A 23,304-nucleotide genomic window follows, 5' to 3' on the forward strand; every position below is an offset into this window, starting at 1 on the left:
GGATAAACAGCGAGTCAGATTTTCTGACTCCAGCCGTCCTGGAAACATATTTTCAGGGCCCTGACTACGTCCAGCAACTTGGAATCTTCCAAGTCCCTAGTAGCCGCAGGCACCACAATAGGCTGGTTTAAGTGAAATGCTGAAACCACCTTAGGTAGAAATTGAGGACAAGTCCTCAATTCTGCCCTGTCCGTATGAAAAATTAGGTAAGGGCTTTTATAGGATAAAGCCGCTAATTCTGAGACACGCCTGGCTGAGGCCAGGGCTAACAGCATTACCACTTTCCATGTGAGATATTTTAAGTCCACAGTGGTGAGTGGTTCAAACCAATGTGATTTTAGGAACCCCAAAACTACATTGAGATCCCAAGGTGCCACTGGAGGCACAAAAGGAGGCTGTATATGCAGTACTCCCTTGACAAACGTCTGAACTTCAGGAACTGAAGCTAGTTCCTTTTGGAAGAATATTGACAGGGCCGAAATTTGAACCTTAATGGACCCTAATTTTAGGCCCATAGACAGTCCTGTTTGCAGGAAATGCAGGAAACGACCCAGTTGAAATTCCTCTGTAGGGGCCTTCCTGGCCTCACACCACGCAACATATTTACACCAAATACGGTGATAATGTTGCACAGTTACATCCTTCCTGGCTTTGATCAGGGTAGGGATGACTTCATCCGGAATGCCTTTTTCCTTCAGGATCCGGCGTTCAACCGCCATGCCGTCAAACGCAGCCGCGGTAAGTCTTGGAACAGACATGGTCCCTGCTGGAGCAGGTCCTTTCTTAGAGGTAGAGGCCACGGGTCTTCCGTGAGCATCTCTTGAAGTTCCGGGTACCAAGTCCTTCTTGGCCAATCCGGAGCCACGAGTATAGTCCTTACTCCTCTCCTTCTTATGATTCTCAGTACCTTGGGTATGAGAGGCAGAGGAGGGAACACATACACTGACTGGTACACCCACGGTATTACCAGAGCGTCCACAGCTATTGCCTGAGGGTCCCTTGACCTGGCGCAATATCTGTCCAGTTTTTTGTTGAGGCGAGACGCCATCATGTCCACTTTTGGTTTTTCCCAACGGTTCACAATCATGTGGAAGACTTCTGGGTGAAGTCCCCACTCCCCCGGGTGGAGATCGTGTCTGCTGAGGAAGTCTGCTTCCCAGTTGTCCACTCCCGGAATGAACACTGCTGACAGTGTTATCACATGATTTTCCGCCCAGCGAAGAATCCTTGCAACTTCCGTCATTGCCCCCCTGCTTCTTGTGCCGCCCTGTCTGTTTACGTGGGCGACTGCCGTGATGTTGTCCGACTGGATCAGCACCGGCTGACCCTGAAGCAGAGGCCTTGCCTGACTTAGGGCATTGTAAATGGCCCTTAGTTCCAGGATATTTATGTGAAGTGACGTTTCCATGCTTGACCACAAGCCCTGGAAATTTCTTCCCTGTGTGACTGCTCCCCAGCCTCTCAGGCTGGCATCCGTGGTCACCAGGACCCAGTCCTGAATGCCGAATCTGCGGCCCTCTAGAAGATGAGCACTCTGCAACCACCACAGGAGAGACACCCTTGTCCTTGGAGACAGGGTTATCCGCTGATGCATTTGAAGATGTGATCCGGACCATTTGTCCAGCAGATCCCACTGAAAAGTTCTTGCGTGGAATCTGCCGAATGGAATCGCTTCGTAAGAAGCCACCATTTTTCCCAGGACCCTTGTGCATTGATGCACTGACACTTGGCCTGGTTTTAGGAGGTTCCTGACTAGGTCGGATAACTCCCTGGCTTTCTCCTCCGGGAGAAACACCTTTTTCTGTACTGTGTCCAGAATCATCCCTAGGAACAGCAAACGTGTCGTCGGAATCAGCTGCGATTTTGGAATATTTAGAATCCATCCGTGCTGTCGTAGTACTACTTGAGATAGTGCTACTCCGACCTCTAACTGTTCTCTGGACCTTGCCCTTATCAGGAGATCGTCCAAGTAAGGGATAATTAAGACGCCTTTTCTTCGAAGAAGAATCATCATTTCGGCCATTACCTTGGTAAAGACCCGGGGTGCCGTGGACAATCCAAACGGCAGCGTCTGAAACTGATAGTGACAGTTCTGTACCACAAACCTGAGGTACCCTTGGTGAGAAGGGCAAATTGGGACATGGAGGTAAGCATCCTTGATGTCCAGAGACACCATATAGTCCCCTTCTTCCAGGTTCGCTATCACTGCTCTGAGTGATTCCATCTTGAATTTGAACCTTTGTATGTAAGTGTTCAAGGATTTCAGATTTAAAATAGGTCTCACCGAGCCGTCCGGCTTCGGTACCACAAACAGCGTGGAATAATACCCCTTTCCCTGTTGTAGGAGGGGTACCTTGATTATCACCTGCTGGGAATACAGCTTGTGAATGGCTTCCAATACCGCCTCCCTGTCGGGGGGAGACGTTGGTAAGGCAGACTTCAGGAACCGGCGAGGGGGAGACGTCTCGAATTCCAATTTGTACCCCTGAGATACTACCTGCAGGATCCAGGGGTCCACTTGCGAGTGAGCCCACTGCGCGCTGAAATTCTTGAGACGGGCCCCCACCGTGCCTGAGTCCGCTTGTAAGGCCCCAGCGTCATGCTGAGGACTTGGCAGAAGCGGGGGAGGGCTTCTGTTCCTGGGAAGAGGCTGTCTGCTGCAGTCTTTTTCCCCTTCCTCTGCCCCGGGGCAGATACGAGTGGCCTTTTGCCCGCTTGCCCTTATGGGGACGAAAGGACTGAGCCTGAAAAGACGGTGTCTTTTTCTGCTGAGAGGTGACCTGGGGTAAAAAGGTGGATTTCCCAGCCGTTGCCGTGGCCACCAGGTCCGATAGACCGACCCCAAATAACTCCTCCCCTTTATACGGCAATACTTCCATATGCCGTTTGGAATCCGCATCACCTGACCACTGTCGCGTCCATAACCCTCTTCTGGCAGAAATGGACAGCGCACTTACTCTTGATGCCAGAGTGCAAATATCCCTCTGTGCATCTCTCATATATAGAAATGCATCCTTTAAATGCTCTATAGTCAATAATATATTGTCCCTGTCCAGGGTACCAATATTTTCAGTCAGGGAATCTGACCAAGCCACCCCAGCACTGCACATCCAGGCTGAGGCGATTGCTGGTCGCAGTATAATACCAGTATGTGTGTATATACTTTTTAGGATATTTTCCAGCTTCCTATCAGCTGGTTCCTTGAGGGCGGCCGTATCAGGAGACTGTAACGCCACTTGTTTTGATAAGCGTGTGAGCGCCTTATCTACCCTAGGGGGTGTTTCCCAACGCGCCCTAACCTCTGGCGGGAAAGGGTATAATGCCAATAATTTTTTAGAAATTAGCAGTTTTTTATCGGGGGAAACCCACGCTTCTTCACACACCTCATTTAATTCATCTGATTCAGGAAAAACTACGGGTAGTTTTTTCACACCCCACATAATACCCTTTTTTGTGGTACTTGTAGTATCAGAAATGTTCAAAACCTCCTTCATTGCCGTGATCATGTAACTTGTGGCCCTACTGGAAAATACGTTTGTTTCCTCACCGTCGACACTGGAGTCAGTGTCCGTGTCTGTGTCGACCACCTGAGGTAACGGGCGCTTTAGAGCCCCTGACGGTGTTTGAGACGCCTGTACAGGTATTAACTGATTTGCCGGCTGTCTCATGTCGTCAACAGTCTTTTGTAAAGTGCTGACACTATCACGTAATTCCTTCCATAAGACCATCCAGTCAGGTGTCGACTCCCTAGGGGGTGACATCACTGATACAGGCAATTGCTCCGCCTCCATACCATTTTCCTCCTCATACATGTCGACACAACGTACCGACACACAGCACACACACAGGGAATGCTCTGATAGAGGACAGGACCCCACTAGCCCTTTGGGGAGACAGAGGGAGAGTTTGCCAGCACACACCAGAGTGCTATATATATATATATATACAGGGATAACCTTATATAAGTGTTTTTCCCTTATATAGCTGCTGTATAGATTTATCTGCCAAATTAGTGCCCCCCCTCTCTTGTTTTACCCTGTTTCTGTAGTGCAGGACTGCAGGGGAGAGTCAGGGAGCTTCCCTCCAACGGAGCTGTGAGGAAAAATGGCGCCAGTGTGCTGAGGAGATAGGCTCCGCCCCCTTCTCGGCGGCCGTTCTCCCGCTTTTTTATGGAAAAACAGGCATGAGTTAAATGCATCCATATAGCCCAGGAGCTATATGTGATGCATTTTTTGCCCCCTAAGGTGTTTATATTGCGTCTCAGGGCGCCCCCACCCAGCACCCTGCACCCTCAGTGACCGGAGTGTGAAGTGTGCTGAGAGCAATGGCGCACAGCTGCGGTGCTGTGCGCTACCTTATTGAAGACAGGACGTCTTCTGCCGCCGATTTTTCCGGACCTCTTCTGCTCTTCTGGCTCTGTAAGGGGGACGGCAGGCGCGGCTCTGGGACCCATCCATGGCTGGGCCTGTGATCGTCCCTCTGGAGCTAATGTCCAGTAGCCTAAGAAGCCCAATCCACTCTGCACGCAGGTGAGTTCGCTTCTTCTCCCCTTAGTCCCTCGATGCAGTGAGCCTGTTGCCAGCAGGTCTCACTGAAAATAAAAAACCTAAAACTAAACTTTTTTCTAAGCAGCTCAGGAGAGCCACCTAGACTGCACCCTTCTCGTTCGGGCACAAAAATCTAACTGAGGCTTGGAGGAGGGTCATAGGGGGAGGAGCCAGTGCACACCAGGTAGTCTTAAAGCTTTTACTTTTGTGCCCAGTCTCCTGCGGAGCCGCTATCCCCATGGTCCTTTCGGAGTCCCCAGCATCCACTAGGACGTCAGAGAAATTACCAGTTTCTTATCGGGGGAAGCCCACGCTTCTTCACACACTTCATTTAATTCATCAGATGGGGGAAAAACCACTGGTAGCTTTTTCTCCCCAAACATAATACCCTTTTTTGTGGTACCTGGGGTAATATCAGAAATGTGCAACACATTTTTCATTGCCGTAATCATATAACAACGAGTGGCTCTATTGGAATGTACACTAGTCTCATCGTCGTCGACACTGGAGTCAGTATCCGTGTCGACATCTGTGTCTGCCATCTGAGGTAGTGGGCGTTTTGAGCCCCTGATGGCTTTTGAGACACCTGGGCAGGCACGGGCTGAACAGCCGGCTGTCCCACATCTGCTATGTCGTCAAACCTTTTATGTAAGGAGTTGACACTGTCGTGTAATTCCTTCCACATGTCCATCCATTCAGGTGTCGACCCGGCAGGGGGTGACATCACATTTATTGGCACCTGCTCCGCCTCCACATAAGCCTCCTCATCAAACATGTCGACACAGCCGTACCGACACACCACACACACACAGGGAATGCTCTGACTGAGGACAGGACCCCACAAAGTCCTTTGGGGAGACAGAGAGAGAGTATGCCAGCACACACCAGAGCGCTATATAATGCAGGGATACACACTACACACAGTGATTTTTCCCCTATAGCTGCTATAATACACAATTTGCGCCTAAATTTAGTGCCCCCCCTCTCTTTTTTACCCTATTGAGCCTGGAAACTGCAGGGGAGAGCCTGGGGAGCGACCTTCCAGCCGAGCTGTGAGAGGAAATGGCGCCAGTGTGCTGAGGGAGATAGCCCCGCCCCCTTCACGGCGGACTTCTCCCGCTTTTTTCAGGATATTTATGGCAAGGGATTTTACACATATATAGTCTTACTGACTATATTATGTGTATGATTTGCCAAGCTAAGGTATTTATATTGCAGCCCAGGGCCCCCCCCCCCCCCCCCAGCGCCCTGCACCCATCAGTGACCAGAGTGTGGTGTGCATGGGGAACAATGGCGCACAGCTGCAGTGCTGTGCGCTACCTTAATGAAGACCGGAGTCTTCAGCCGCCGATTTTCTGGACGTTCTTCTTGCTTCTGGCTCTGCAAGGGGGACGGCGGCGCGGCTCCGGGACCGAACGACCGAGGCTGGACCTGTGTTCGATCCCTCTGGAGCTAATGGTGTCCAGTAGCCTAAGAAGCCCAAGCTAGCTGCAAGCAGGTAGGTTCGCTTCTTCTCCCCTCAGTCCCTCGAAGCAGTGAGTCTGTTGCCAGCAGATCTCACTGAAAATAAAAAACCTAAATATACTTTCTTTTCTAAGAGCTCAGGAGAGCCCCTAGTGTGCAACCAGCTCGGCCGGGCACAAAATTCTAACTGAGGTCTGGAGGAGGGGCATAGAGGGAGGAGCCAGTGCACACCAGGTAGTCCTAAATCTTTCTTAGTTGTGCCCAGTCTCCTGCGGAGCCGCTATTCCCCATGGTCCTTACGGAGTTCCCAGCATCCACTAGGACGTCAGAGAAAACTGTTTAAGTTGGAGTCTGAGTGGAGGCGAATAAGCCCCTTATATTAACGGTCACTACGGATAGCCTTTAACTGAGGATTGGCAGACATCATCCTATATATAGACAGAGGAAAGCACCTCAGTATATCATTTTGGAATCCGGATCTAATCACTCCACTTTATAGCAATCACGGCTGCAGGACTTTGGAGCTACTCAGAATACAGGGTAATAATAAGAATTCACTCACCGGTAATTCTATTTCTCGTAGTCCGTAGTGGATGCTGGGGACTCCGTCAGGACCATGGGGAATAGCGGCTCCGCAGGAGACAGGGCACAAAATTTAAAAGTTTGACCACTAGGTGGTGTGTACTGGCTCCTACCCCTATGACCCTCCTCCAAGCCTCAGTTAGGATACTGTGCCCGGACGAGCGTACACAATAAGGAAGGATTTTGAATCCCGGGTAAGACTCATACCAGCCACACCAATCACACCGTACAACTTGTGATCTGAACCCAGTTAACAGTATGATAACGTAGGAGCCTCTGAAAAGATGGCTCACAACAATAAACAACCCGATTTTTTTGTAACAATAACTATGTACAAGTATTGCAGACAATCCGCACTTGGGATGGGCGCCCAGCATCCACTACGGACTACGAGAAATAGAATTACCGGTGAGTAAATTCTTATTTTCTCTGACGTCCTAGTGGATGCTGGGGACTCCGTCAGGATAATGGGGATTATACCAAAGCTCCCAAACGGGCGGGAGAGTGCGGATGACTCTGCAGCACCGAATGAGAGAACTCCAGGTCCTCCTCAGCCAGGGTATCAAATTTGTAGAATTTAGCAAACGTGTTCTCCCCTGACCACGTAGCTGCTCGGCAGAGTTGTAATGCCGAGACCCCTCGGGCAGCCGCCCAAGATGAGCCCACCTTCCTTGTGGAGTGGGCATTGACAGATTTAGGCTGTGGCAGGCCTGCCACAGAATGTGCCAGTTGAATTGTGCTACAAATCCAACGAGCAATCGTCTGCTTAGAAGCAGGAGCACCCAGCTTGTTGGGTGCATACAGTATAAACAGCGAGTCAGATTTTCTGACTCCAGCCGTCCTTGAAACATATATTTTCAATGCTCTGACAACGTCCAGCAACTTGGAATCCTCCAAATCGCTAGTAGCCGCAGGCACCACAATAGGCTGGTTCAGGTGAAACGCTGATACCACCTTAGGCAGAAAATGAGGACGCGTCCTCAATTCTGCCCTGTCCGAATGGAAAATCAGATATGGGCTTTTATACGATAAAGCCGCCAATTCCGACACTCTCCTGGCTGAAGCCAGGGCCAGTAGCATGGTTACTTTCCATGTAAGATATTTCAAATCTACCGATTTGAGTGGCTCAAACCAATGGGATTTGAGAAAATCCAAAACTACATTGAGATCCCACGGTGCCACTGGGGGCACAACCGGGGGCTGTATATGTAGTACTCCTTTTACAAAAGTCTGGACTTCAGGAACTGAAGCCAATTCTTTCTGGAAGAAAATCGACAGGGCCGAAATTTGAACCTTAATGGACCCTAATTTGAGGCCCATAGATAATCCTGTTTGCAGGAAATGTAGGAATCGACCCAGTTGAAATTCCTCTGTCGGGGCCTTCCTGGCCTCACACCATGCAACATATTTTCTCCAAATGCGGTGATAATGTTGTGCAGTCACCTCCTTCCTGGCTTTGACCAGGGTAGGGATGACCTCTTCCGGAATGCCTTTTTCCCTTAGGATCCGGCGTTCAACCGCCATGCCGTCAAACGCAGCCGCGGTAAGTCTTGGAATAGACACGGTCCCTGCTGAAGCAGATCCCTTCTTAGAGGTAGAGGCCACGGATCTTCCGTGAGCATCTCCTGAAGTTCCGGGTACCAAGTCCTTCTTGGCCAGTCCGGAGCCACTAGTATCGTTCTTACTCCCCTTTGCCGTATAATTCTCAGTACCTTGGGTATGAGAGGCAGAGGAGGAAACACATACACTGACTGGTACACCCATGGTGTTACCAGAGCGTCCACAGCTATTGCCCGAGGGTCTCTTGACCTGGCGCAATACCTGTCCAGTTTTTTGTTGAGGCGGGACGCCATCATGTCCACCATTGGTCTTTCCCAATGGACTACAATCATGTGGAAGACTTCTGTATGAAGTCCCCACTCTCCCGGGTGAAGATCGTGTCTGCTGAGGAAGTCTGCTTCCCAGTTGTCCACTCCCGGGATGAACACTGCTGACAGTGCTATCACATGATTTTCCGCCCAGCGAAGAATCCTTGCAGCCTCTGCCATTGCCCTCCTGCTTCTTGTGCCGCCGTGTCTGTTTACGTGGGCGACTGCCGTGATGTTGTCCGACTGGATCAACACCGGCTGACCCTGAAGCAGAGGGTTTGCCAGGCTTAGAGCATTGTAGATTGCTCTTAGTTCCAGTATATTTATGTGAAGAGACGTTTCCAGGCTTGACCACACGCCCTGGAAGTTTCTTCCTTGTGTGACCGCTCCCCAGCCTCTCAGGCTGGCATCCGTGGTCACTAGGACCCAGTTCTGTATGCCGAATCTGCGGCCCTCTAACAGATGAGCACTCTGCAACCACCATAGCAGAGAGACCCTTGTCCTTGTCGACAATTTTATCCGCTGATGCATCTGCAAATGCGATCCGGACCATTTGTCTAGCAGATCCCACTGAAAAATTCGTGCATGGAATCTGCCGAATGGAATCGCTTCGTAAGAAGCCACCATTTTTCCCAGGACTCTTGTGCATTGATGCACAGACACTGTCCCTGGTTTTAGGAGGTTCCTGACGAGTTCGGATAACTCCCTGGCTTTCTCCTCCGGAAGAAATACCTTTTTCTGAACAGTGTCCAGAATCATCCCTAGGAACAGCAGACGTGTCGTCGGGATCAGTTGGGATTTTGGAAAATTCAGAATCCACCCGTGCTGTTGGAGCACTACTTGAGTTAGTGCTACTCCGACCTCCAGCTGTTCTCTGGATCTTGCCCTTATCAGGAGATCGTCCAAGTAAGGGATAATTAATACGCCTTCTCTTCGAAGAAGGATCATCATTTCGGCCATTACCTTGGTAAAGACCCTGGGTGCCGTGGACAATCCAAACGGCAGCGTCTGAAACTGATAATGACAGTTTTGTACCACGAACCTGAGGTACCCTTGGTGTGAAGGGCAAATTGGGACATGAAGGTAAGCATCCTTGATGTCCAAGGACACCATAAAATCCCCTTCTTCCAGATTCGCTATCACTGCTCTGAGTGACTCCATCTTGAACTTGAATTTTTGTATGTACAGGTTCAGAGATTTCAGATTTAGAATAGGTCTTACCGAGCCGTCCGGCTTCGGTACCACAAATAGCGTGGAGTAATACCCCTTTCCCTGTTGTAGAAGGGGTACCTTGATTATCACCTGCTGAGAATACAGCTTGTGAATGGCTTCCAATACCGTCGCCCTGTCTGAGGGAGACGTTGGCAAAGCAGATTTTAGGAACCGGCGAGGGGGAGACTTCTCGAATTCCAACCTGTAACCCTGAGATACTACCTGCAGGATCCAGGGGTCCACCTGCGAGTGAGCCCACTGTGCGCTGAAATTCTTGAGGCGACCCCCCACCGCCCCTGAGTCCGCTTGTAAGGTCCCAGCGTCATGCTGAGGCCTTTGCAGAAGCCGGGGAGGACTTCTGCTCCTGGGAAGGGGCTGCTTGCTGCAGTCTCTTACCCTTTCCTTTGCCTCGGGGCAAATATGAATGTCCTTTTGCTCGCTTGTTCTTATAGGAACGAAAGGACTGCGGCTGAAAAGACTGCGTCTTTTTCTGCTGGGAGGGGACTTGAGGTAAAAAGGTGGACTTCCCGGCTGTTGCCGTGGCTACCAAATCCGATAGACCGACCCCAAATAATTCCTCCCCTTTATACGGCAATACTTCCATATGCCGTTTGGAATCCGCATCGCCTGACCACTGTCGTGTCCATAGACTTCTTCTGGCAGATATTGACATCGCACTTACTCTTGATGCCAGAGTGCAGATATCCCTCTGTGCATCTCGCATATAAAGGAATGCATCCTTTAATTGCTCTATAGTCAATAAAATACTGTCCCTATCCAGGGTATCAATATTTTCAGTCAGGGAATCCGACCAAGCCACCCCAGCACTGCACATCCAGGCTGAGGCGATTGCTGGTCGCAGTATAACACCAGTATGTGTGTATATACTTTTTAGAGTATTTTCCAGCCTCCTATCAGCTGGATCCTTGAGGGCGGCCGTATCAGGAGACGGTAACGCCACTTGTTTGGATAAACGTGTGAGCGCCTTGTCCACCCTAGGGGGTGTTTCCCAGCGCGCCCTAACCTCTGGCGGGAAAGGGTATAACGCCAATAACTTCTTTGAAATTAGCAGTTTTTTATCAGGGGTAACCCACGCTTCATCACACACGTCATTCAATTCCTCTGATTCAGGAAAAACTACAGGTAGTTTTTTCAGACCCCACATAATACCCCTTTTTGTGGTACTTGCAGTATCAGAGATATGCAAAGCCTCCTTCATTGCCGTGATCATATAACGTGTGGCCCTACTGGAAAATACGTTCGTTTCTTCACCGTCGACACTAGATTCGGTGTCCGTGTCTGGGTCTGTGTCGACCGACTGAGGCAAAGGGCGTTTTACAGCCCCTGACGGTGTTTGAGACGCCTGTACAGGTACTAACTGGTTTGCCGGTCGTCTCATGTCGTCAACCGACTTTTGCAGCGTGCTGACATTATCACGTAATTCCATAAACAAAGCCATCCATTCCGGTGTCGACTCCCTAGGGGGTGACATCACCATTACCGGCAATTGCTCCGCCTCCACACCAACATCGTCCTCATACATGTCGACACACACGTACCGACACACAGCAGACACACAGGGAATGCTCTGATAGAAGACAGGACCCCACTAGCCCTTTGGGGAGACAGAGGGAGAGTTTGCCAGCACACACCAAAGCGCTATAATTATATAGGAACAACCTTATATAAGTGTTGTTTCCCTATAGCTGCTTAAATATATATAATATCGCCAAAAAATACCCCCCCTCTCTGTTTTTTACCCTGTTTCTGTAGTGCAGTGCAGGGGAGAGCCTGGGAGCCTTCCTAGCAGCGGAGCTGTGTAGGAAAATGGTGCTGTGTGCTGAGGAGATAGGCCCCGCCCCCTATTCCGGCGGGCTCTTCTCCCGGTTTTTCTGAGACCTGGCAGGGGTGAAATACATCCATATAGCCTCATGGACTATATGTGATGTATTCTTTTTAGCCAGAAAGGTATTAACATTGCTGCCCAGGGCGCCCCCCCAGCGCCCTGCACCCTCAGTGACCGCCGGTGTGAAGTGTGCCTGAGCGCAATGGCGCACAGCTGCAGTGCTGTGCGCTACCTCATGAAGACTGAAAAGCCTTCAGCCGCCGGTTTCTGGACCTCTTCTTACTTCGGCATCTGCAAGGGGGTCGGCGGCGCGGCTCCGGTGACCCATCCAGGCTGTACCTGTGATCGTCCCTCTGGAGCTAGTGTCCAGTAGCCTAAGAAGCAAATCCATCCTGCACGCAGGTGAGTTCACTTCTTCTCCCCTAGGTCCCTCGTTGCAGTGAGCCTGTTGCCAGCAGGACTCACTGAAAATAATAAAACTATCAAAACTTTTACTCTAAGCAGCTCTTTATGAGAGCCACCTAGATTGCACCCTGCTCGGACGGGCACAAAAACCTAACTGAGGCTTGGAGGAGGGTCATAGGGGGAGGAGCCAGTACACACCACCTAGTGGTCAAACTTTTAAATTTTGTGCCCTGTCTCCTGCGGAGCCACTATTCCCCATGGTCCTGACGGAGTCCCCAGCATCCACTAGGACGTCAGAGAAATAGTATTAACCCATTCACTTTTAGGGGTATATTCAATTGATGTCGAAAGCTGCCGTCTGTCGAAAAGATGGCAGTTTTCGACTTTTTTTAGGTCGGAAGGGGTTCCAACCTATTCAATATATTCGACAAGTCGAGGAATTCGACTTGTCGAAAAGCACGTGGATCGGCACTGCGAGACGTCCTTCTGCAGCGCTACTGTAACGCTGCTCTCCTCCGTCTGCCCACGGCTGTCCCCGCTGGTCTCCCCCATCTCAATTCTACTTTTTAAAAGTCGAATTGAGACGAGATTGAATAGGGGTTGTCGAATCCATTCCGACAAATGCATGTCGGAATGGATCCAACCCTAATTAAATAAGATTTTACTTACCGATAAATCTATTTCTCGGAGTCCGTAGTGGATGCTGGGGTTCCTGAAAGGACCATGGGGAATAGCGGCTCCGCAGGAGACAGGGCACAAAAAGTAAAGCTTTTCCAGATCAGGTGGTGTGCACTGGCTCCTCCCCCTATGACCCTCCTCCAGACTCCAGTTAGGTACTGTGCCCGGACGAGCGTACACAATAAGGGAGGATTTTGAATCCCGGGTAAGACTCATACCAGCCACACCAATCACACCGTACAACTTGTGATCTAAACCCAGTTAACAGTATGATAACAGCGGAGCCTCTGAAAGATGGCTTCCTTCAACAATAAGCCGAATTAGTTAACAATAACTATGTACAATTATTGCAGATAATCCGCACTTGGGATGGGCGCCCAGCATCCACTACGGACTCCGAGAAATAGATTTATCGGTAAGTAAAATCTTATTTTCTCTATCGTCCTAGTGGATGCTGGGGTTCCTGAAAGGACCATGGGGATTATACCAAAGCTCCCAAACGGGCGGGAGAGTGCGGATGACTCTGCAGCACCGAATGAGAGAACTCCAGGTCCTCCTTAGCCAGAGTATCAAATTTGTAAAATTTTACAAACGTGTTCTCCCCTGACCACGTAGCTGCTCGGCAAAGTTGTAATGCCGAGACCCCTCGGGCAGCCGCCCAAGATGAGCCCACCTTCCTTGTGGAGTGGGCCTTTACAGATTTAGGCTGTGGCAGGCCTGCCACAGAATGTGCAAGTTGGATTGTGCTACAGATCCAACGAGCAATCGTCTGCTTAGACGCAGGAGCACCCATCTTGTTGGGTGCATACAATATAAACAACGAGTCAGATTTTCTGACTCCAGCTGTCCTTGCAATATATATTTTTAATGCTCTGACAACGTCCAGTAACTTGGAGTCCTCCAAGTCACTTGTAGCCGCAGGCACTACAATAGGCTGGTTCAGATGAAATGCTGACACCACCTTAGGGAGAAAATGCGGACGAGTCCGCAGTTCTGCCCTGTCCGAATGGAAAATCAGATATGGGCTTTTGTAAGATAAAGCTGCCAGTTCTGACACTCTCCTGGCCGAAGCCAGGGCTAGAAGCATGGTCACTTTCCATGTGAGATATTTCAAATCCACCTTCTTTAGTGGTTCAAACCAATGAGATTTTAGAAAGTCCAAAACCACATTGAGATCCCACGGTGCCACTGGAGGCACCACAGGAGGCTGTATATGTAGCACTCCCTTAACAAAGGTCTGGACTTCAGGGACTGAAGCCAATTCTTTTTGAAAGAAAATCGACAGGGCCGAAATTTGAACCTTAATAGATCCCAATTTGAGACCCATAGACAATCCTGATTGCAGGAAATGTAGGAATCGACCCAGTTGAAATTCCTCCGTCGGAGCACTCCGATCTTCGCACCACGCAACATATTTTCGCCAAATTCGGTGATAATGTTGCACGGTTACTTCCTTCCTTGCTTTAATCAAAGTAGGAATGACTTCTTCCGGCATGCCTTTTTCCTTTAGGATCCGGCGTTCAACCGCCATGCCGTCAAACGCAGCCGCGGTAAGTCTTGAAACAGACAGGGACCCTGCTGAAGCAAGTCCCTCCTTAGAGGTAGAGGCCACGGATCTTCCGTGATCATCTCTTGAAGTTCCGGGTACCAAGTCCTTCTTGGCCAATCCGGAACCACTAGTATCGTCCTTACGCCTCTTTGCCGTATAATTCTCAATACTTTTGGTATGAGAGGCAGAGGAGGAAACACATACACCGACTGGTACACCCAAGGCGTTACCAGCGCGTCCACAGCTATTGCCTGCGGATCTCTTGACCTGGCGCAATACCTGTCCAGTTTTTTGTTGAGGCGAGACGCCATCATGTCCACCATTGGTCTTTCCCAACGGGTTACCAGCAAGTGGAAGACTTCTGGATGAAGTCCCCACTCTCCCGGGTGAAGATCGTGTCTGCTGAGGAAGTCTGCTTCCCAGTTGTCCACTCCCGGGATGAACACTGCTGACAGTGCTATCACATGATTCTCTGCCCAGCGAAGAATCCTTGCAGCTTCTGCCATTGCACTCCTGCTTCTTGTGCCGCCCTGTCTGTTCACATGGGCGACTGCCGTGATGTTGTCCGACTGGATCAACACCGTTTTTCCCTGAAGCAGAGGTTCTGCCTGGCTTAGAGCATTGTATATTGCTCTTAGTTCCAGAATGTTTATGTGAAGAGACGTTTCCAGGCTCGTCCATACTCCCTGGAAGTTTCTTCCTTGTGCGACTGCTCCCCAGCCTCTCAGGCTGGCGTCCGTGGTCACCAGGATCCAATCCTGTATGCCGAATCTGCGGCCCTCCAATAGATGAGCACTCTGCAACCACCACAGAAGAGACACCCTTGTCCTTGGAGACAGGGTTATCCGCAGGTGCATCTGAAGATGCGACCCTGACCATTTGTCCAACAGATCCCTTTGGAAAATTCTTGCGTGGAATCTGCCGAATGGAATTGCTTCGTAAGAAGCCACCATTTTTCCCAGGACTCTTGTGCATTGATGTACAGACACCTTTCCTGGTTTTAGGAGGTTCCTGACAAGCTCGGATAACTCCTTGGCTTTTTCCTCCGGGAGAAAAACCTTTTTCTGAACCGTGTCCAGAATCATCCCTAGGAACAGCAGACGAGTTGTCGGCATTAACTGGGATTTTGGAATATTCAGAATCCACCCGTGCTGTTTTAGCACTTCTTGAGACAGTGCTAATCCCATCTCTAGCTGTTCTCTGGACCTTGCCCTTATTAGGAGATCGTCCAAGTATGGGATAATTAATATGCCTTTTCTTCGAAGAAGAATCATCATCTCGGCCATTACCTTTGTAAAGACCCGAGGTGCCGTGGACAATCCGAACGGCAGCGTCTGAAACTGATAGTGACAGTTTTGTACAACGAACCTGAGGTACCCCTGGTGTGAGGGGTAAATTGGAACGTGGAGATACGCATCCTTGATGTCCAAGGATACCATAAAGTCCCCCTCTTCCAGGTTCGCTATCACTGCTCTGAGTGACTCCATCTTGAACTTGAACTTCTTTATGTACAGGTTCAAGGACTTCAGATTTAGAATAGGCCTTACCGAGCCATCCGGCTTCGGTACCACAAAAAGAGTGGAATAATACCCCTTCCCTTGTTGTAGAAGAGGTACCTTGACTATCACCTGCTGAGAGTACAGCTTGTGAATGGCTTCCAAAACCGTCTCCCTTTCGGAGGGGGACGTTGGTAAAGCAGACTTCAGGAAACGGCGAGGTGGATCTGTCTCTAATTCCAACCTGTACCCCTGAGATATTATCTGCAGGATCCAGGGATCTACCTGCGAGTGAGCCCACTGCGCGCTGTAATTTTTGAGACGACCACCCACCGTCCCAGAGTCCGCTTGAGAAGCCCCAGCGTCATGCTGAGGCTTTTGTAGAAGCCGGGGAAGGCTTCTGTTCCTGGGAAGGAGCTGCCTGTTGCTGTCTCTTCCCTCGACCTCTGCCTCGTGGCAGATATGAATAGCCCTTTGCTCTCTTATTTTTAAAGGAACGAAAGGGCTGCGGTTGAAAAGTCGGTGCCTTTTTCTGTTGGGGAGTGACTTGAGGTAGAAAGGTGGATTTCCCGGCTGTAGCCGTGGCCACCAAATCTGATAGACCGACTCCAAATAACTCCTCCCCTTTATACGGCAAAACTTCCATATGTCGTTTTGAATCCGCATCGCCTGTCCACTGTCGCGTCCATAAAGCTCTTCTGGCCGAAATGGACATAGCACTTACCCGTGATGCCAGTGTGCAGATATCCCTCTGTGCATCACGCATATAAAGAAATGCATCCTTTATTTGTTCTAACGACAGTAAAATATTGTCCCTGTCCAGGGTATCAATATTTTCAATCAGGGACTCTGACCAAACTACCCCAGCACTGCACATCCAGGCAGTCGCTATAGCTGGTCGTAGTATAACACCTGCATGTGTGTATATACTTTTTTGGATATTTTCCATCCTCCTATCTGATGGATCTTTAAGTGCGGCCGTCTCAGGAGAGGGTAACGCCACTTGTTTAGATAAGCGTGTTAGCGCCTTGTCCACCCTAGGAGGTGTTTCCCAGCGCTCCCTAACCTCTGGCGGGAAAGGGTATAATGCCAATAATTTCTTTGAAATTATCAGCTTTTTATCAGGGGCAACCCACGCTTCATTACACACGTCATTTAATTCTTCTGATTCAGGAAAAACTATAGGTAGTTTTTTCACACCCCACATAATACCCTGTTTAGTGGTACCTGTAGTATCAGCTAAATGTAACGCCTCCTTCATTGCCAAAATCATATAACGTGTGGCCCTACTGGAAAATACGGTTGATTCGTCACCGTCACCACTGGAGTCAGTGCCTGTGTCTGGGTCTGTGTCGACCGACTGAGGCAAAGGGCGTTTCACAGCCCCTGACGGTGTTTGAGTCGCCTGGACAGGCACTAATTGATTGTCCGGCCGTCTCATGTCGTCAAACGACTGCTTTAGCGTGTTGACACTATCCCGTAGTTCCATAAATAAAGGCATCCATTCTGGTGTCGACTCCCTAGGGGGTGACATCCTCATATTTGGCAATTGCTCCGCCTCCACACCAATATCGTCCTCATACATGTCGACACACACGTACCGACACACAGCAGACACACAGGGAATGCTCCTAACGAAGACAGGACCCACTAGCCCTTTGGGGAGACAGAGGGAGAGTTTGCCAGCACACACCAAAAGCGCTATATATAACAGGGATAGCCTTATAATAAGTGCTCCCTTATAGCTGCTTTATATATATCAAAATATCGCCATAAATTTGCCCCCCCTCTCTGTTTTACCCTGTTTCTGTAGTGCAGTGCAGGGGAGAGACCTGGGAGCCGTCCTGACCAGCGGAGCTGTGAGAGGAAATGGCGCCGTGTGCTGAGGAGATAGGCCCCGCCCCTTTTCCGGCGGGCTCGTCTCCCGCTATTTAGTGAATCCAGGCAGGGGTTAAATACCTCCATATAGCCTCTGGGGGCTATATGTGAGGTATTTTTAGCCTTTATATAGGTTACATTTGCCTCCCAGGGCGCCCCCCCCCAGCGCCCTGCACCCTCAGTGACTGCGTGTGAAGTGTGCTGAGAGGAAAATGGCGCACAGCTGCAGTGCTGTGCGCTACCTTTAGAAGACTGCAGGAGTCTTCTGCCGCCGATTCTGGACCTCTTCATGTTTCAGCATCTGCAAGGGGGCCGGCGGCGCGGCTCCGGTGACCATCCAGGCTGTACCTGTGATCGTCCCTCTGGAGCTGATGTCCAGTAGCCAAGAAGCCAATCCATCCTGCACGCAGGTGAGTTCACTTCTTCTCCCCTCAGTCCCTCGTTGCAGTGATCCTGTTGCCAGCAGGACTCACTGTAAAATAAAAAACCTAAGCTAAACTTTTTCTAAGCAGCTCTTTAGGAGAGCCACCTAGATTGCACCCTTCTCGGCCGGGCACAAAAATCTAACTGGAGTCTGGAGGAGGGTCATAGGGGGAGGAGCCAGTGCACACCACCTGATCTGGAAAAGCTTTACTTTTTGTGCCCTGTCTCCTGCGGAGCCGCTATTCCCCATGGTCCTTTCAGGAACCCCAGCATCCACTAGGACGATAGAGAAAATATATTCCTTAGTATGTACAAGCACACGTGCCGTTTTTATTGCAAATGTTGACTGATCTGATTTGTTGCATACCTTCAAGGAGCTGTCTGAAATACAAGTGTGACAGAGTGCTGGAATGGTTGTTTGATACAAAATAGCTTTCATTGTTGCACCATTAGACCACAAGGTTTTAGCAACATATTGATACGCAATATTTTATTGTCATTGTATTTCCCTGGATCAGAGTAATGTTTACACTGTAAGTGCACATTTTGTGATTTTTGAACTAATCACTGGTCTGTGAATTTTTCTTTTTATATATGCATGATTGTTTTGAATAAAAATAAAATACGTAAATAAATGAATTGCTGTTTTGCTCTATACCAGCGCTTTTCATATACTAGTTTTATTTATATTAGAGAGAATGGTGGCAAGAAAACATAAAAAACTATGAAAAGAAGCCAACTGAAATACAATCCAGTAAGTGAAAGTCAACTGAAGGTGCAAATCATCTAAGGAAAAGCTTTTATAGCTCCTCATTGCTGCCAGGCAAGCCTAGTTAAACTGGTTTCCTCTAATATAAAAAAACCCAATTCTTTCTAGCTCCCGGAGCTACGACATAAAGTTACCAGGAGCTATTCAATTGTTTTTGCTCACCTTTCATTTATTACGTATCTCACACCCAAAATGCAGGGAATGGCAGCGTAAAGTGGCTTCTCCCATTCTAAGTGACAGTTAAGGTGGCCAAAAGCCGGGCACTCTGCTCAAACATCTGCGAAAATTGATGGGCGCCCAAAACAACTGAATATCAATCAGTCCCGTTAGATGAGATCTACAGACGTGAGAAACAACTGATTCTTCCCCCCCCCCCACCAACATGTTACACGAAGCCATTAGTAACTTTTCATTTTACCTTGCATTCCTTTCCATATTTTTCTTTGGTCTGAAAGAAAATACAACCCCCATTAGTTTACTTGTACAGCAGTCATAGCACAAACCAAGCCCAAGACATAACTAGACACATTAAAAAGATCAAAGTAAAGACCTGGAATCAGAAATGTCTCACCAATTTACAATCTTTTCATCAAACACCTCTCCAACAACTTCCTATAGCTTAGTCCCAGGCAGAAAAACACTCAATCAAACCATTAAGAGCAAATCCTGTCCTCTAGTACCACTACCAAGCCATGTTTTGTGGATTTCTTTAATCATGAACTGGTGAGTTAATCTATTTTGCTGGGTCAGTATTATCCCACCTCTTTCCAACAGAAATACTGAAAACGTGTCCTGCTGGGAAAATCTTAGGCCTGAGGTTGAGAACCACTGCTGTAGAGGAAGTACAAGCTTTGATGGCTTGTTTCTCCCAGGCATATATACAGCTAGGTAAAATGCACTTTTGTAATCAATTTGAAGATATTACATATAGTTTGTCTTCCTATATAGCTACTGAACGTATTCTGTATGTTAGCATATCTAACCTGAATTCTGTAACAAGTATTGTTTGCGTGAAATATACCCGCATTTTACATACAGAGGTGTCCTCATAGGGCTAGGCTTTTTGCAGCATATGGCACAAGACGCCTGCCATGATTTAGAGATTACATCATGGGTAGCAAATCCTGTGTTTCCTGAATTTTGCGTCTTCGGTGCATTTATATTGGGTTATAGTGTACTAGTTACTTACGAGTGTTTTTGTCACAAAGGAACTCGTATAAAGTCACAAATTAAGCATAAAGATGAGGGGCACGAGGCATGGTGCAGGCCACTCGTAAGATCAGTCTTTTCCCTTTTTACCTAGACTACATACTTTTATCTGAAATCTGCATCCTAATTTGCTTATAGTATACCAAACAATTATGATTAGTATTTTTCACAAAGGATATGGTATAAAGTTGCAACTAAACTGCATATTTTAAAAAAATAAGAATTTACTTACCGATAATTCTATTTCTCATAGTCCGTAGTGGATGCTGGGGACTCCGAAAGGACCATGGGGAATAGCGGCTCCGCAGGAGACTGGGCACAAAGTAAAAGCTTTAGGACTAGCTGGTGTGCACTGGCTCCTCCCCCTATGACCCTCCTCCAAGCCTCAGTTAGGATACAGTGCCCGGACGAGCGTACACAATAAGGAAGGATTTTGAATCCCGGGTAAGACTCATTACCAGCCACACCAATCACACCGTACAACTTGTGATCTGAACCCAGTTAACAGCATGATAACAGAAGGAGCCTCTGAAAAGATGGCTCACAACAACAATAACCCGATTTTTGTAACAATAACTATGTACAAGTAATGCAGACAATCCGCACTTGGGATGGGCGCCCAGCATCCACTACGGACTATGAGAAATAGAATTATCGGTAAGTAAATTCTTATTTTCTCTAACGTCCTAGTGGATGCTGGGGACTCCGAAAGGACCATGGGGATTATACCAAAGCTCCCAAACGGGCGGGAGAGTGCGGATGACTCTGCAGCACCGAATGAGAGAACTCCAGGTCCTCCTCAGCCAGGGTATCAAATTTGTAGAATTTAGCAAACGTGTTTGCCCCTGACCAAGTAGCTGCGCGGCAAAGTTGTAAAGCCGAGACCCCTCGGGCAGCCGCCCAAGATGAGCCCACTTTCCGTGTGGAATGTGCTTTTACAGATTTTGGCTGTGGCAGGCCTGCCACAGAATGTGCAAGCTGAATTGTACTGCAAAGCCAACGAGCAATCGTCTGCTTAGAAGCAGGAGCACCCAGCTTGTTGGGTGCATACAGGATAAACAGCGAGTCAGATTTTCTGACTCCAGCCGTCCTGGAAACATATATTTTCAGGGCCCTGACTACGTCCAGCAACTTGGAATCCTCCAAGTCCCTAGTAGCCGCAGGCACCACAATAGGTTGGTTTAAGTGAAATGCTGAAAACACCTTAGGGAGAAATTGAGGACGAGTCCTCAATTCCGCCCTGTCCGAATGGAAAATCAGATAAGGGCTTTTACAGGATAAAGCCGCCAATTCTGACACGCGCCTGGCCCAGGCCAGGGCCAACAGCATGACCACTTTCCATGTGAGATATTTTAACTCCACAGATTTAAGTGGTTCAAACCAATGTGACTTTTGGAATCCAAAAAAAAAACTACATTGAGATCCCAAGTGCCACTGGAGGCACAAAAGGAGGCTGTATATGCAGTACCCCTTTTACAAACGTCTGAACTTCAGGGACTGAAGCTAGTTCTTTTTGGAAGAAAATTGACAGGGCCGAAATTTGAACCTTAATGGACCCCAATTTCAGGCCCATAGACACTCCTGTTTGCAGGAAATGTAGGAATCGACCCAGTCGAATTTCCACCGTCGGGCCTTACTGGCCTCGCACCACGCAACATATTTTCGCCAATTGCGGTGATAATGTTTTTGCGGTTACATCCTTCCTGGCTTTGATCAGGATAGGGATGACTTCATCCGGAATGCCCTTTTTCCTTCAGGATCCGGCGTTCAACCGCCATGCCGTCAAACGCAGCCGCGGTAAGTCTTGGAACAGACAGGGTCCTTGCTGGAGCAGGTCCCTTCTTAGAGGTAGAGGCCACGGATCCTCCGTGAGCATCTCTTGAAGTTCCGGTTACCAAGTCCTTCTTGGCCAATCCGGAGCCACGAATATAGTGCTTACTCCTCACCATCTTATCAATCTCAGTACCTTGGGTATGAGAGGCAGAGGAGGAAACACATACCCTGACTGGTACACCCACGGTGTTACCAGAGCGTCTACAGCTATTGCCTGAGGGTCCCTGGACCTGGCGCAATACCTGTCGAGTTTTTCCCAACGGTTTATAATCCTGTGGAAGACTTCTGGGTGAAGTCCCCACTCTCCCCGGGTGGAGGTCGTGCTGAGGAAGTCTGCTTCCCAGTTGTCCACTCCCGGAATGAATACTGCTGACAGTGCTATCCCATGATTTTCCGCCCAGCGAAGAATCCTTGCAGCTTCTGTCACTGCCCTTCTGCTTCTTGTGCCACCCTGTCTGTTTACGTGGGTGACTGCCGTGATGTTGTCCGAATGGATCAACACCGGCTGTCCTTGAAGCAAAGGTCTTGCTAAGCTTAGAGCATTGTAAATGTCCCTTAGCTTCAGGATATTTATGTGAAGTGATGTCTCCAGGCTTGACCAGAAGTCCTGGATATTCCTTCCCTGTGTGACTGCTCCCCAGCCTCGCAGGCTGGCATCCGTGGTTACCAGGACCCAGTCCTGAATGCCGAATCTGCGGCCCTCTAGAAGATGAGCACTCTGCAACCACCACAGGAGGGACACCCTTGTCCTTGGTGACAGGGTTATCCGCTGATGCATCTGAAGATGCGACCCGGACCATTTGTCCAGCAGGTCCCACTGGAAAGTTCTTGCGTGGAATCTGCCAAATGGGATTGCTTCGTAGGAAGCCCCCATTTTACCCAGAACCCTTGTGCATTGATGCACCGAGACTTGGCTCGGTTTGAGGAGGTTCCTGACTAGCTCGGATAACTCCCTGGCTTTCTTCTCCGGGAGAAACACCTTTTTCTGGACTGTGTCCAGGATCATCCCTAGGAACAGAAGACACGTCGACGGAACCAGCTGCGATTTTGGAATATTGAGAATCCAATCGTGCTGCCGCAACACTATCTGAGATAGTGCTACACCGACCTCCAACTGTTCCCTGGATCTTACCCTTATCAGGGAATCGTCCAAGTAAGGGATAACTAAAATTCCCTTCCTTCGAAGGAACATCATCATTTCGGCCATTACCTTGGTAAAGACCCGGGGTGCCGTGGACCATCCCTACGGCAGCGTCTGAACTGATAGTGACAGTTCTGTACCATAAACCTGAGGTACCCTTGGTGAGAAGGGTAAATTTTGACATGAAGGTAAGCATCCTTGATGTCCCGAGACATCATGTAGTCCCCTTCTTCCAGGTTCGCAATCACTGCTCTGAGTGACTCAATCTTGAATTTGAACCTCTGTATGTAAGTGTTCAAAGATTTTAGAATCGGTCTCACCGAGCCGTCTGGCTTCGGTACCACAATAGTGTGGAATAATACCCCGTTCCCTGTTGCAGGAGGGGTACCTTGATTATCACCTGC

The 23,304-nt window shown here is 49.0% G+C and overlaps 1 protein-coding gene across 2 annotated transcripts in view; it reads right to left on the minus strand.

The window, feature by feature from the left end:
• The window catches only part of RBM22 (RNA binding motif protein 22), a 162,099-nt gene that overhangs the window by 76,603 nt on the left and 62,192 nt on the right, over positions 1-23,304 (minus strand). For both annotated transcript variants that reach the window (XM_063923106.1, XM_063923107.1), the window contains exon 3: positions 19,136-19,165. In XM_063923106.1, the coding sequence (XP_063779176.1) occupies positions 19,136-19,165 (30 nt within the window). The remainder of the gene's footprint in view (positions 1-19,135; positions 19,166-23,304) is intronic.

This window comes from Pseudophryne corroboree, chromosome 5, assembly GCF_028390025.1.
Source record: "Pseudophryne corroboree isolate aPseCor3 chromosome 5, aPseCor3.hap2, whole genome shotgun sequence".
NCBI lineage: Eukaryota > Metazoa > Chordata > Amphibia > Anura > Myobatrachidae > Pseudophryne > Pseudophryne corroboree.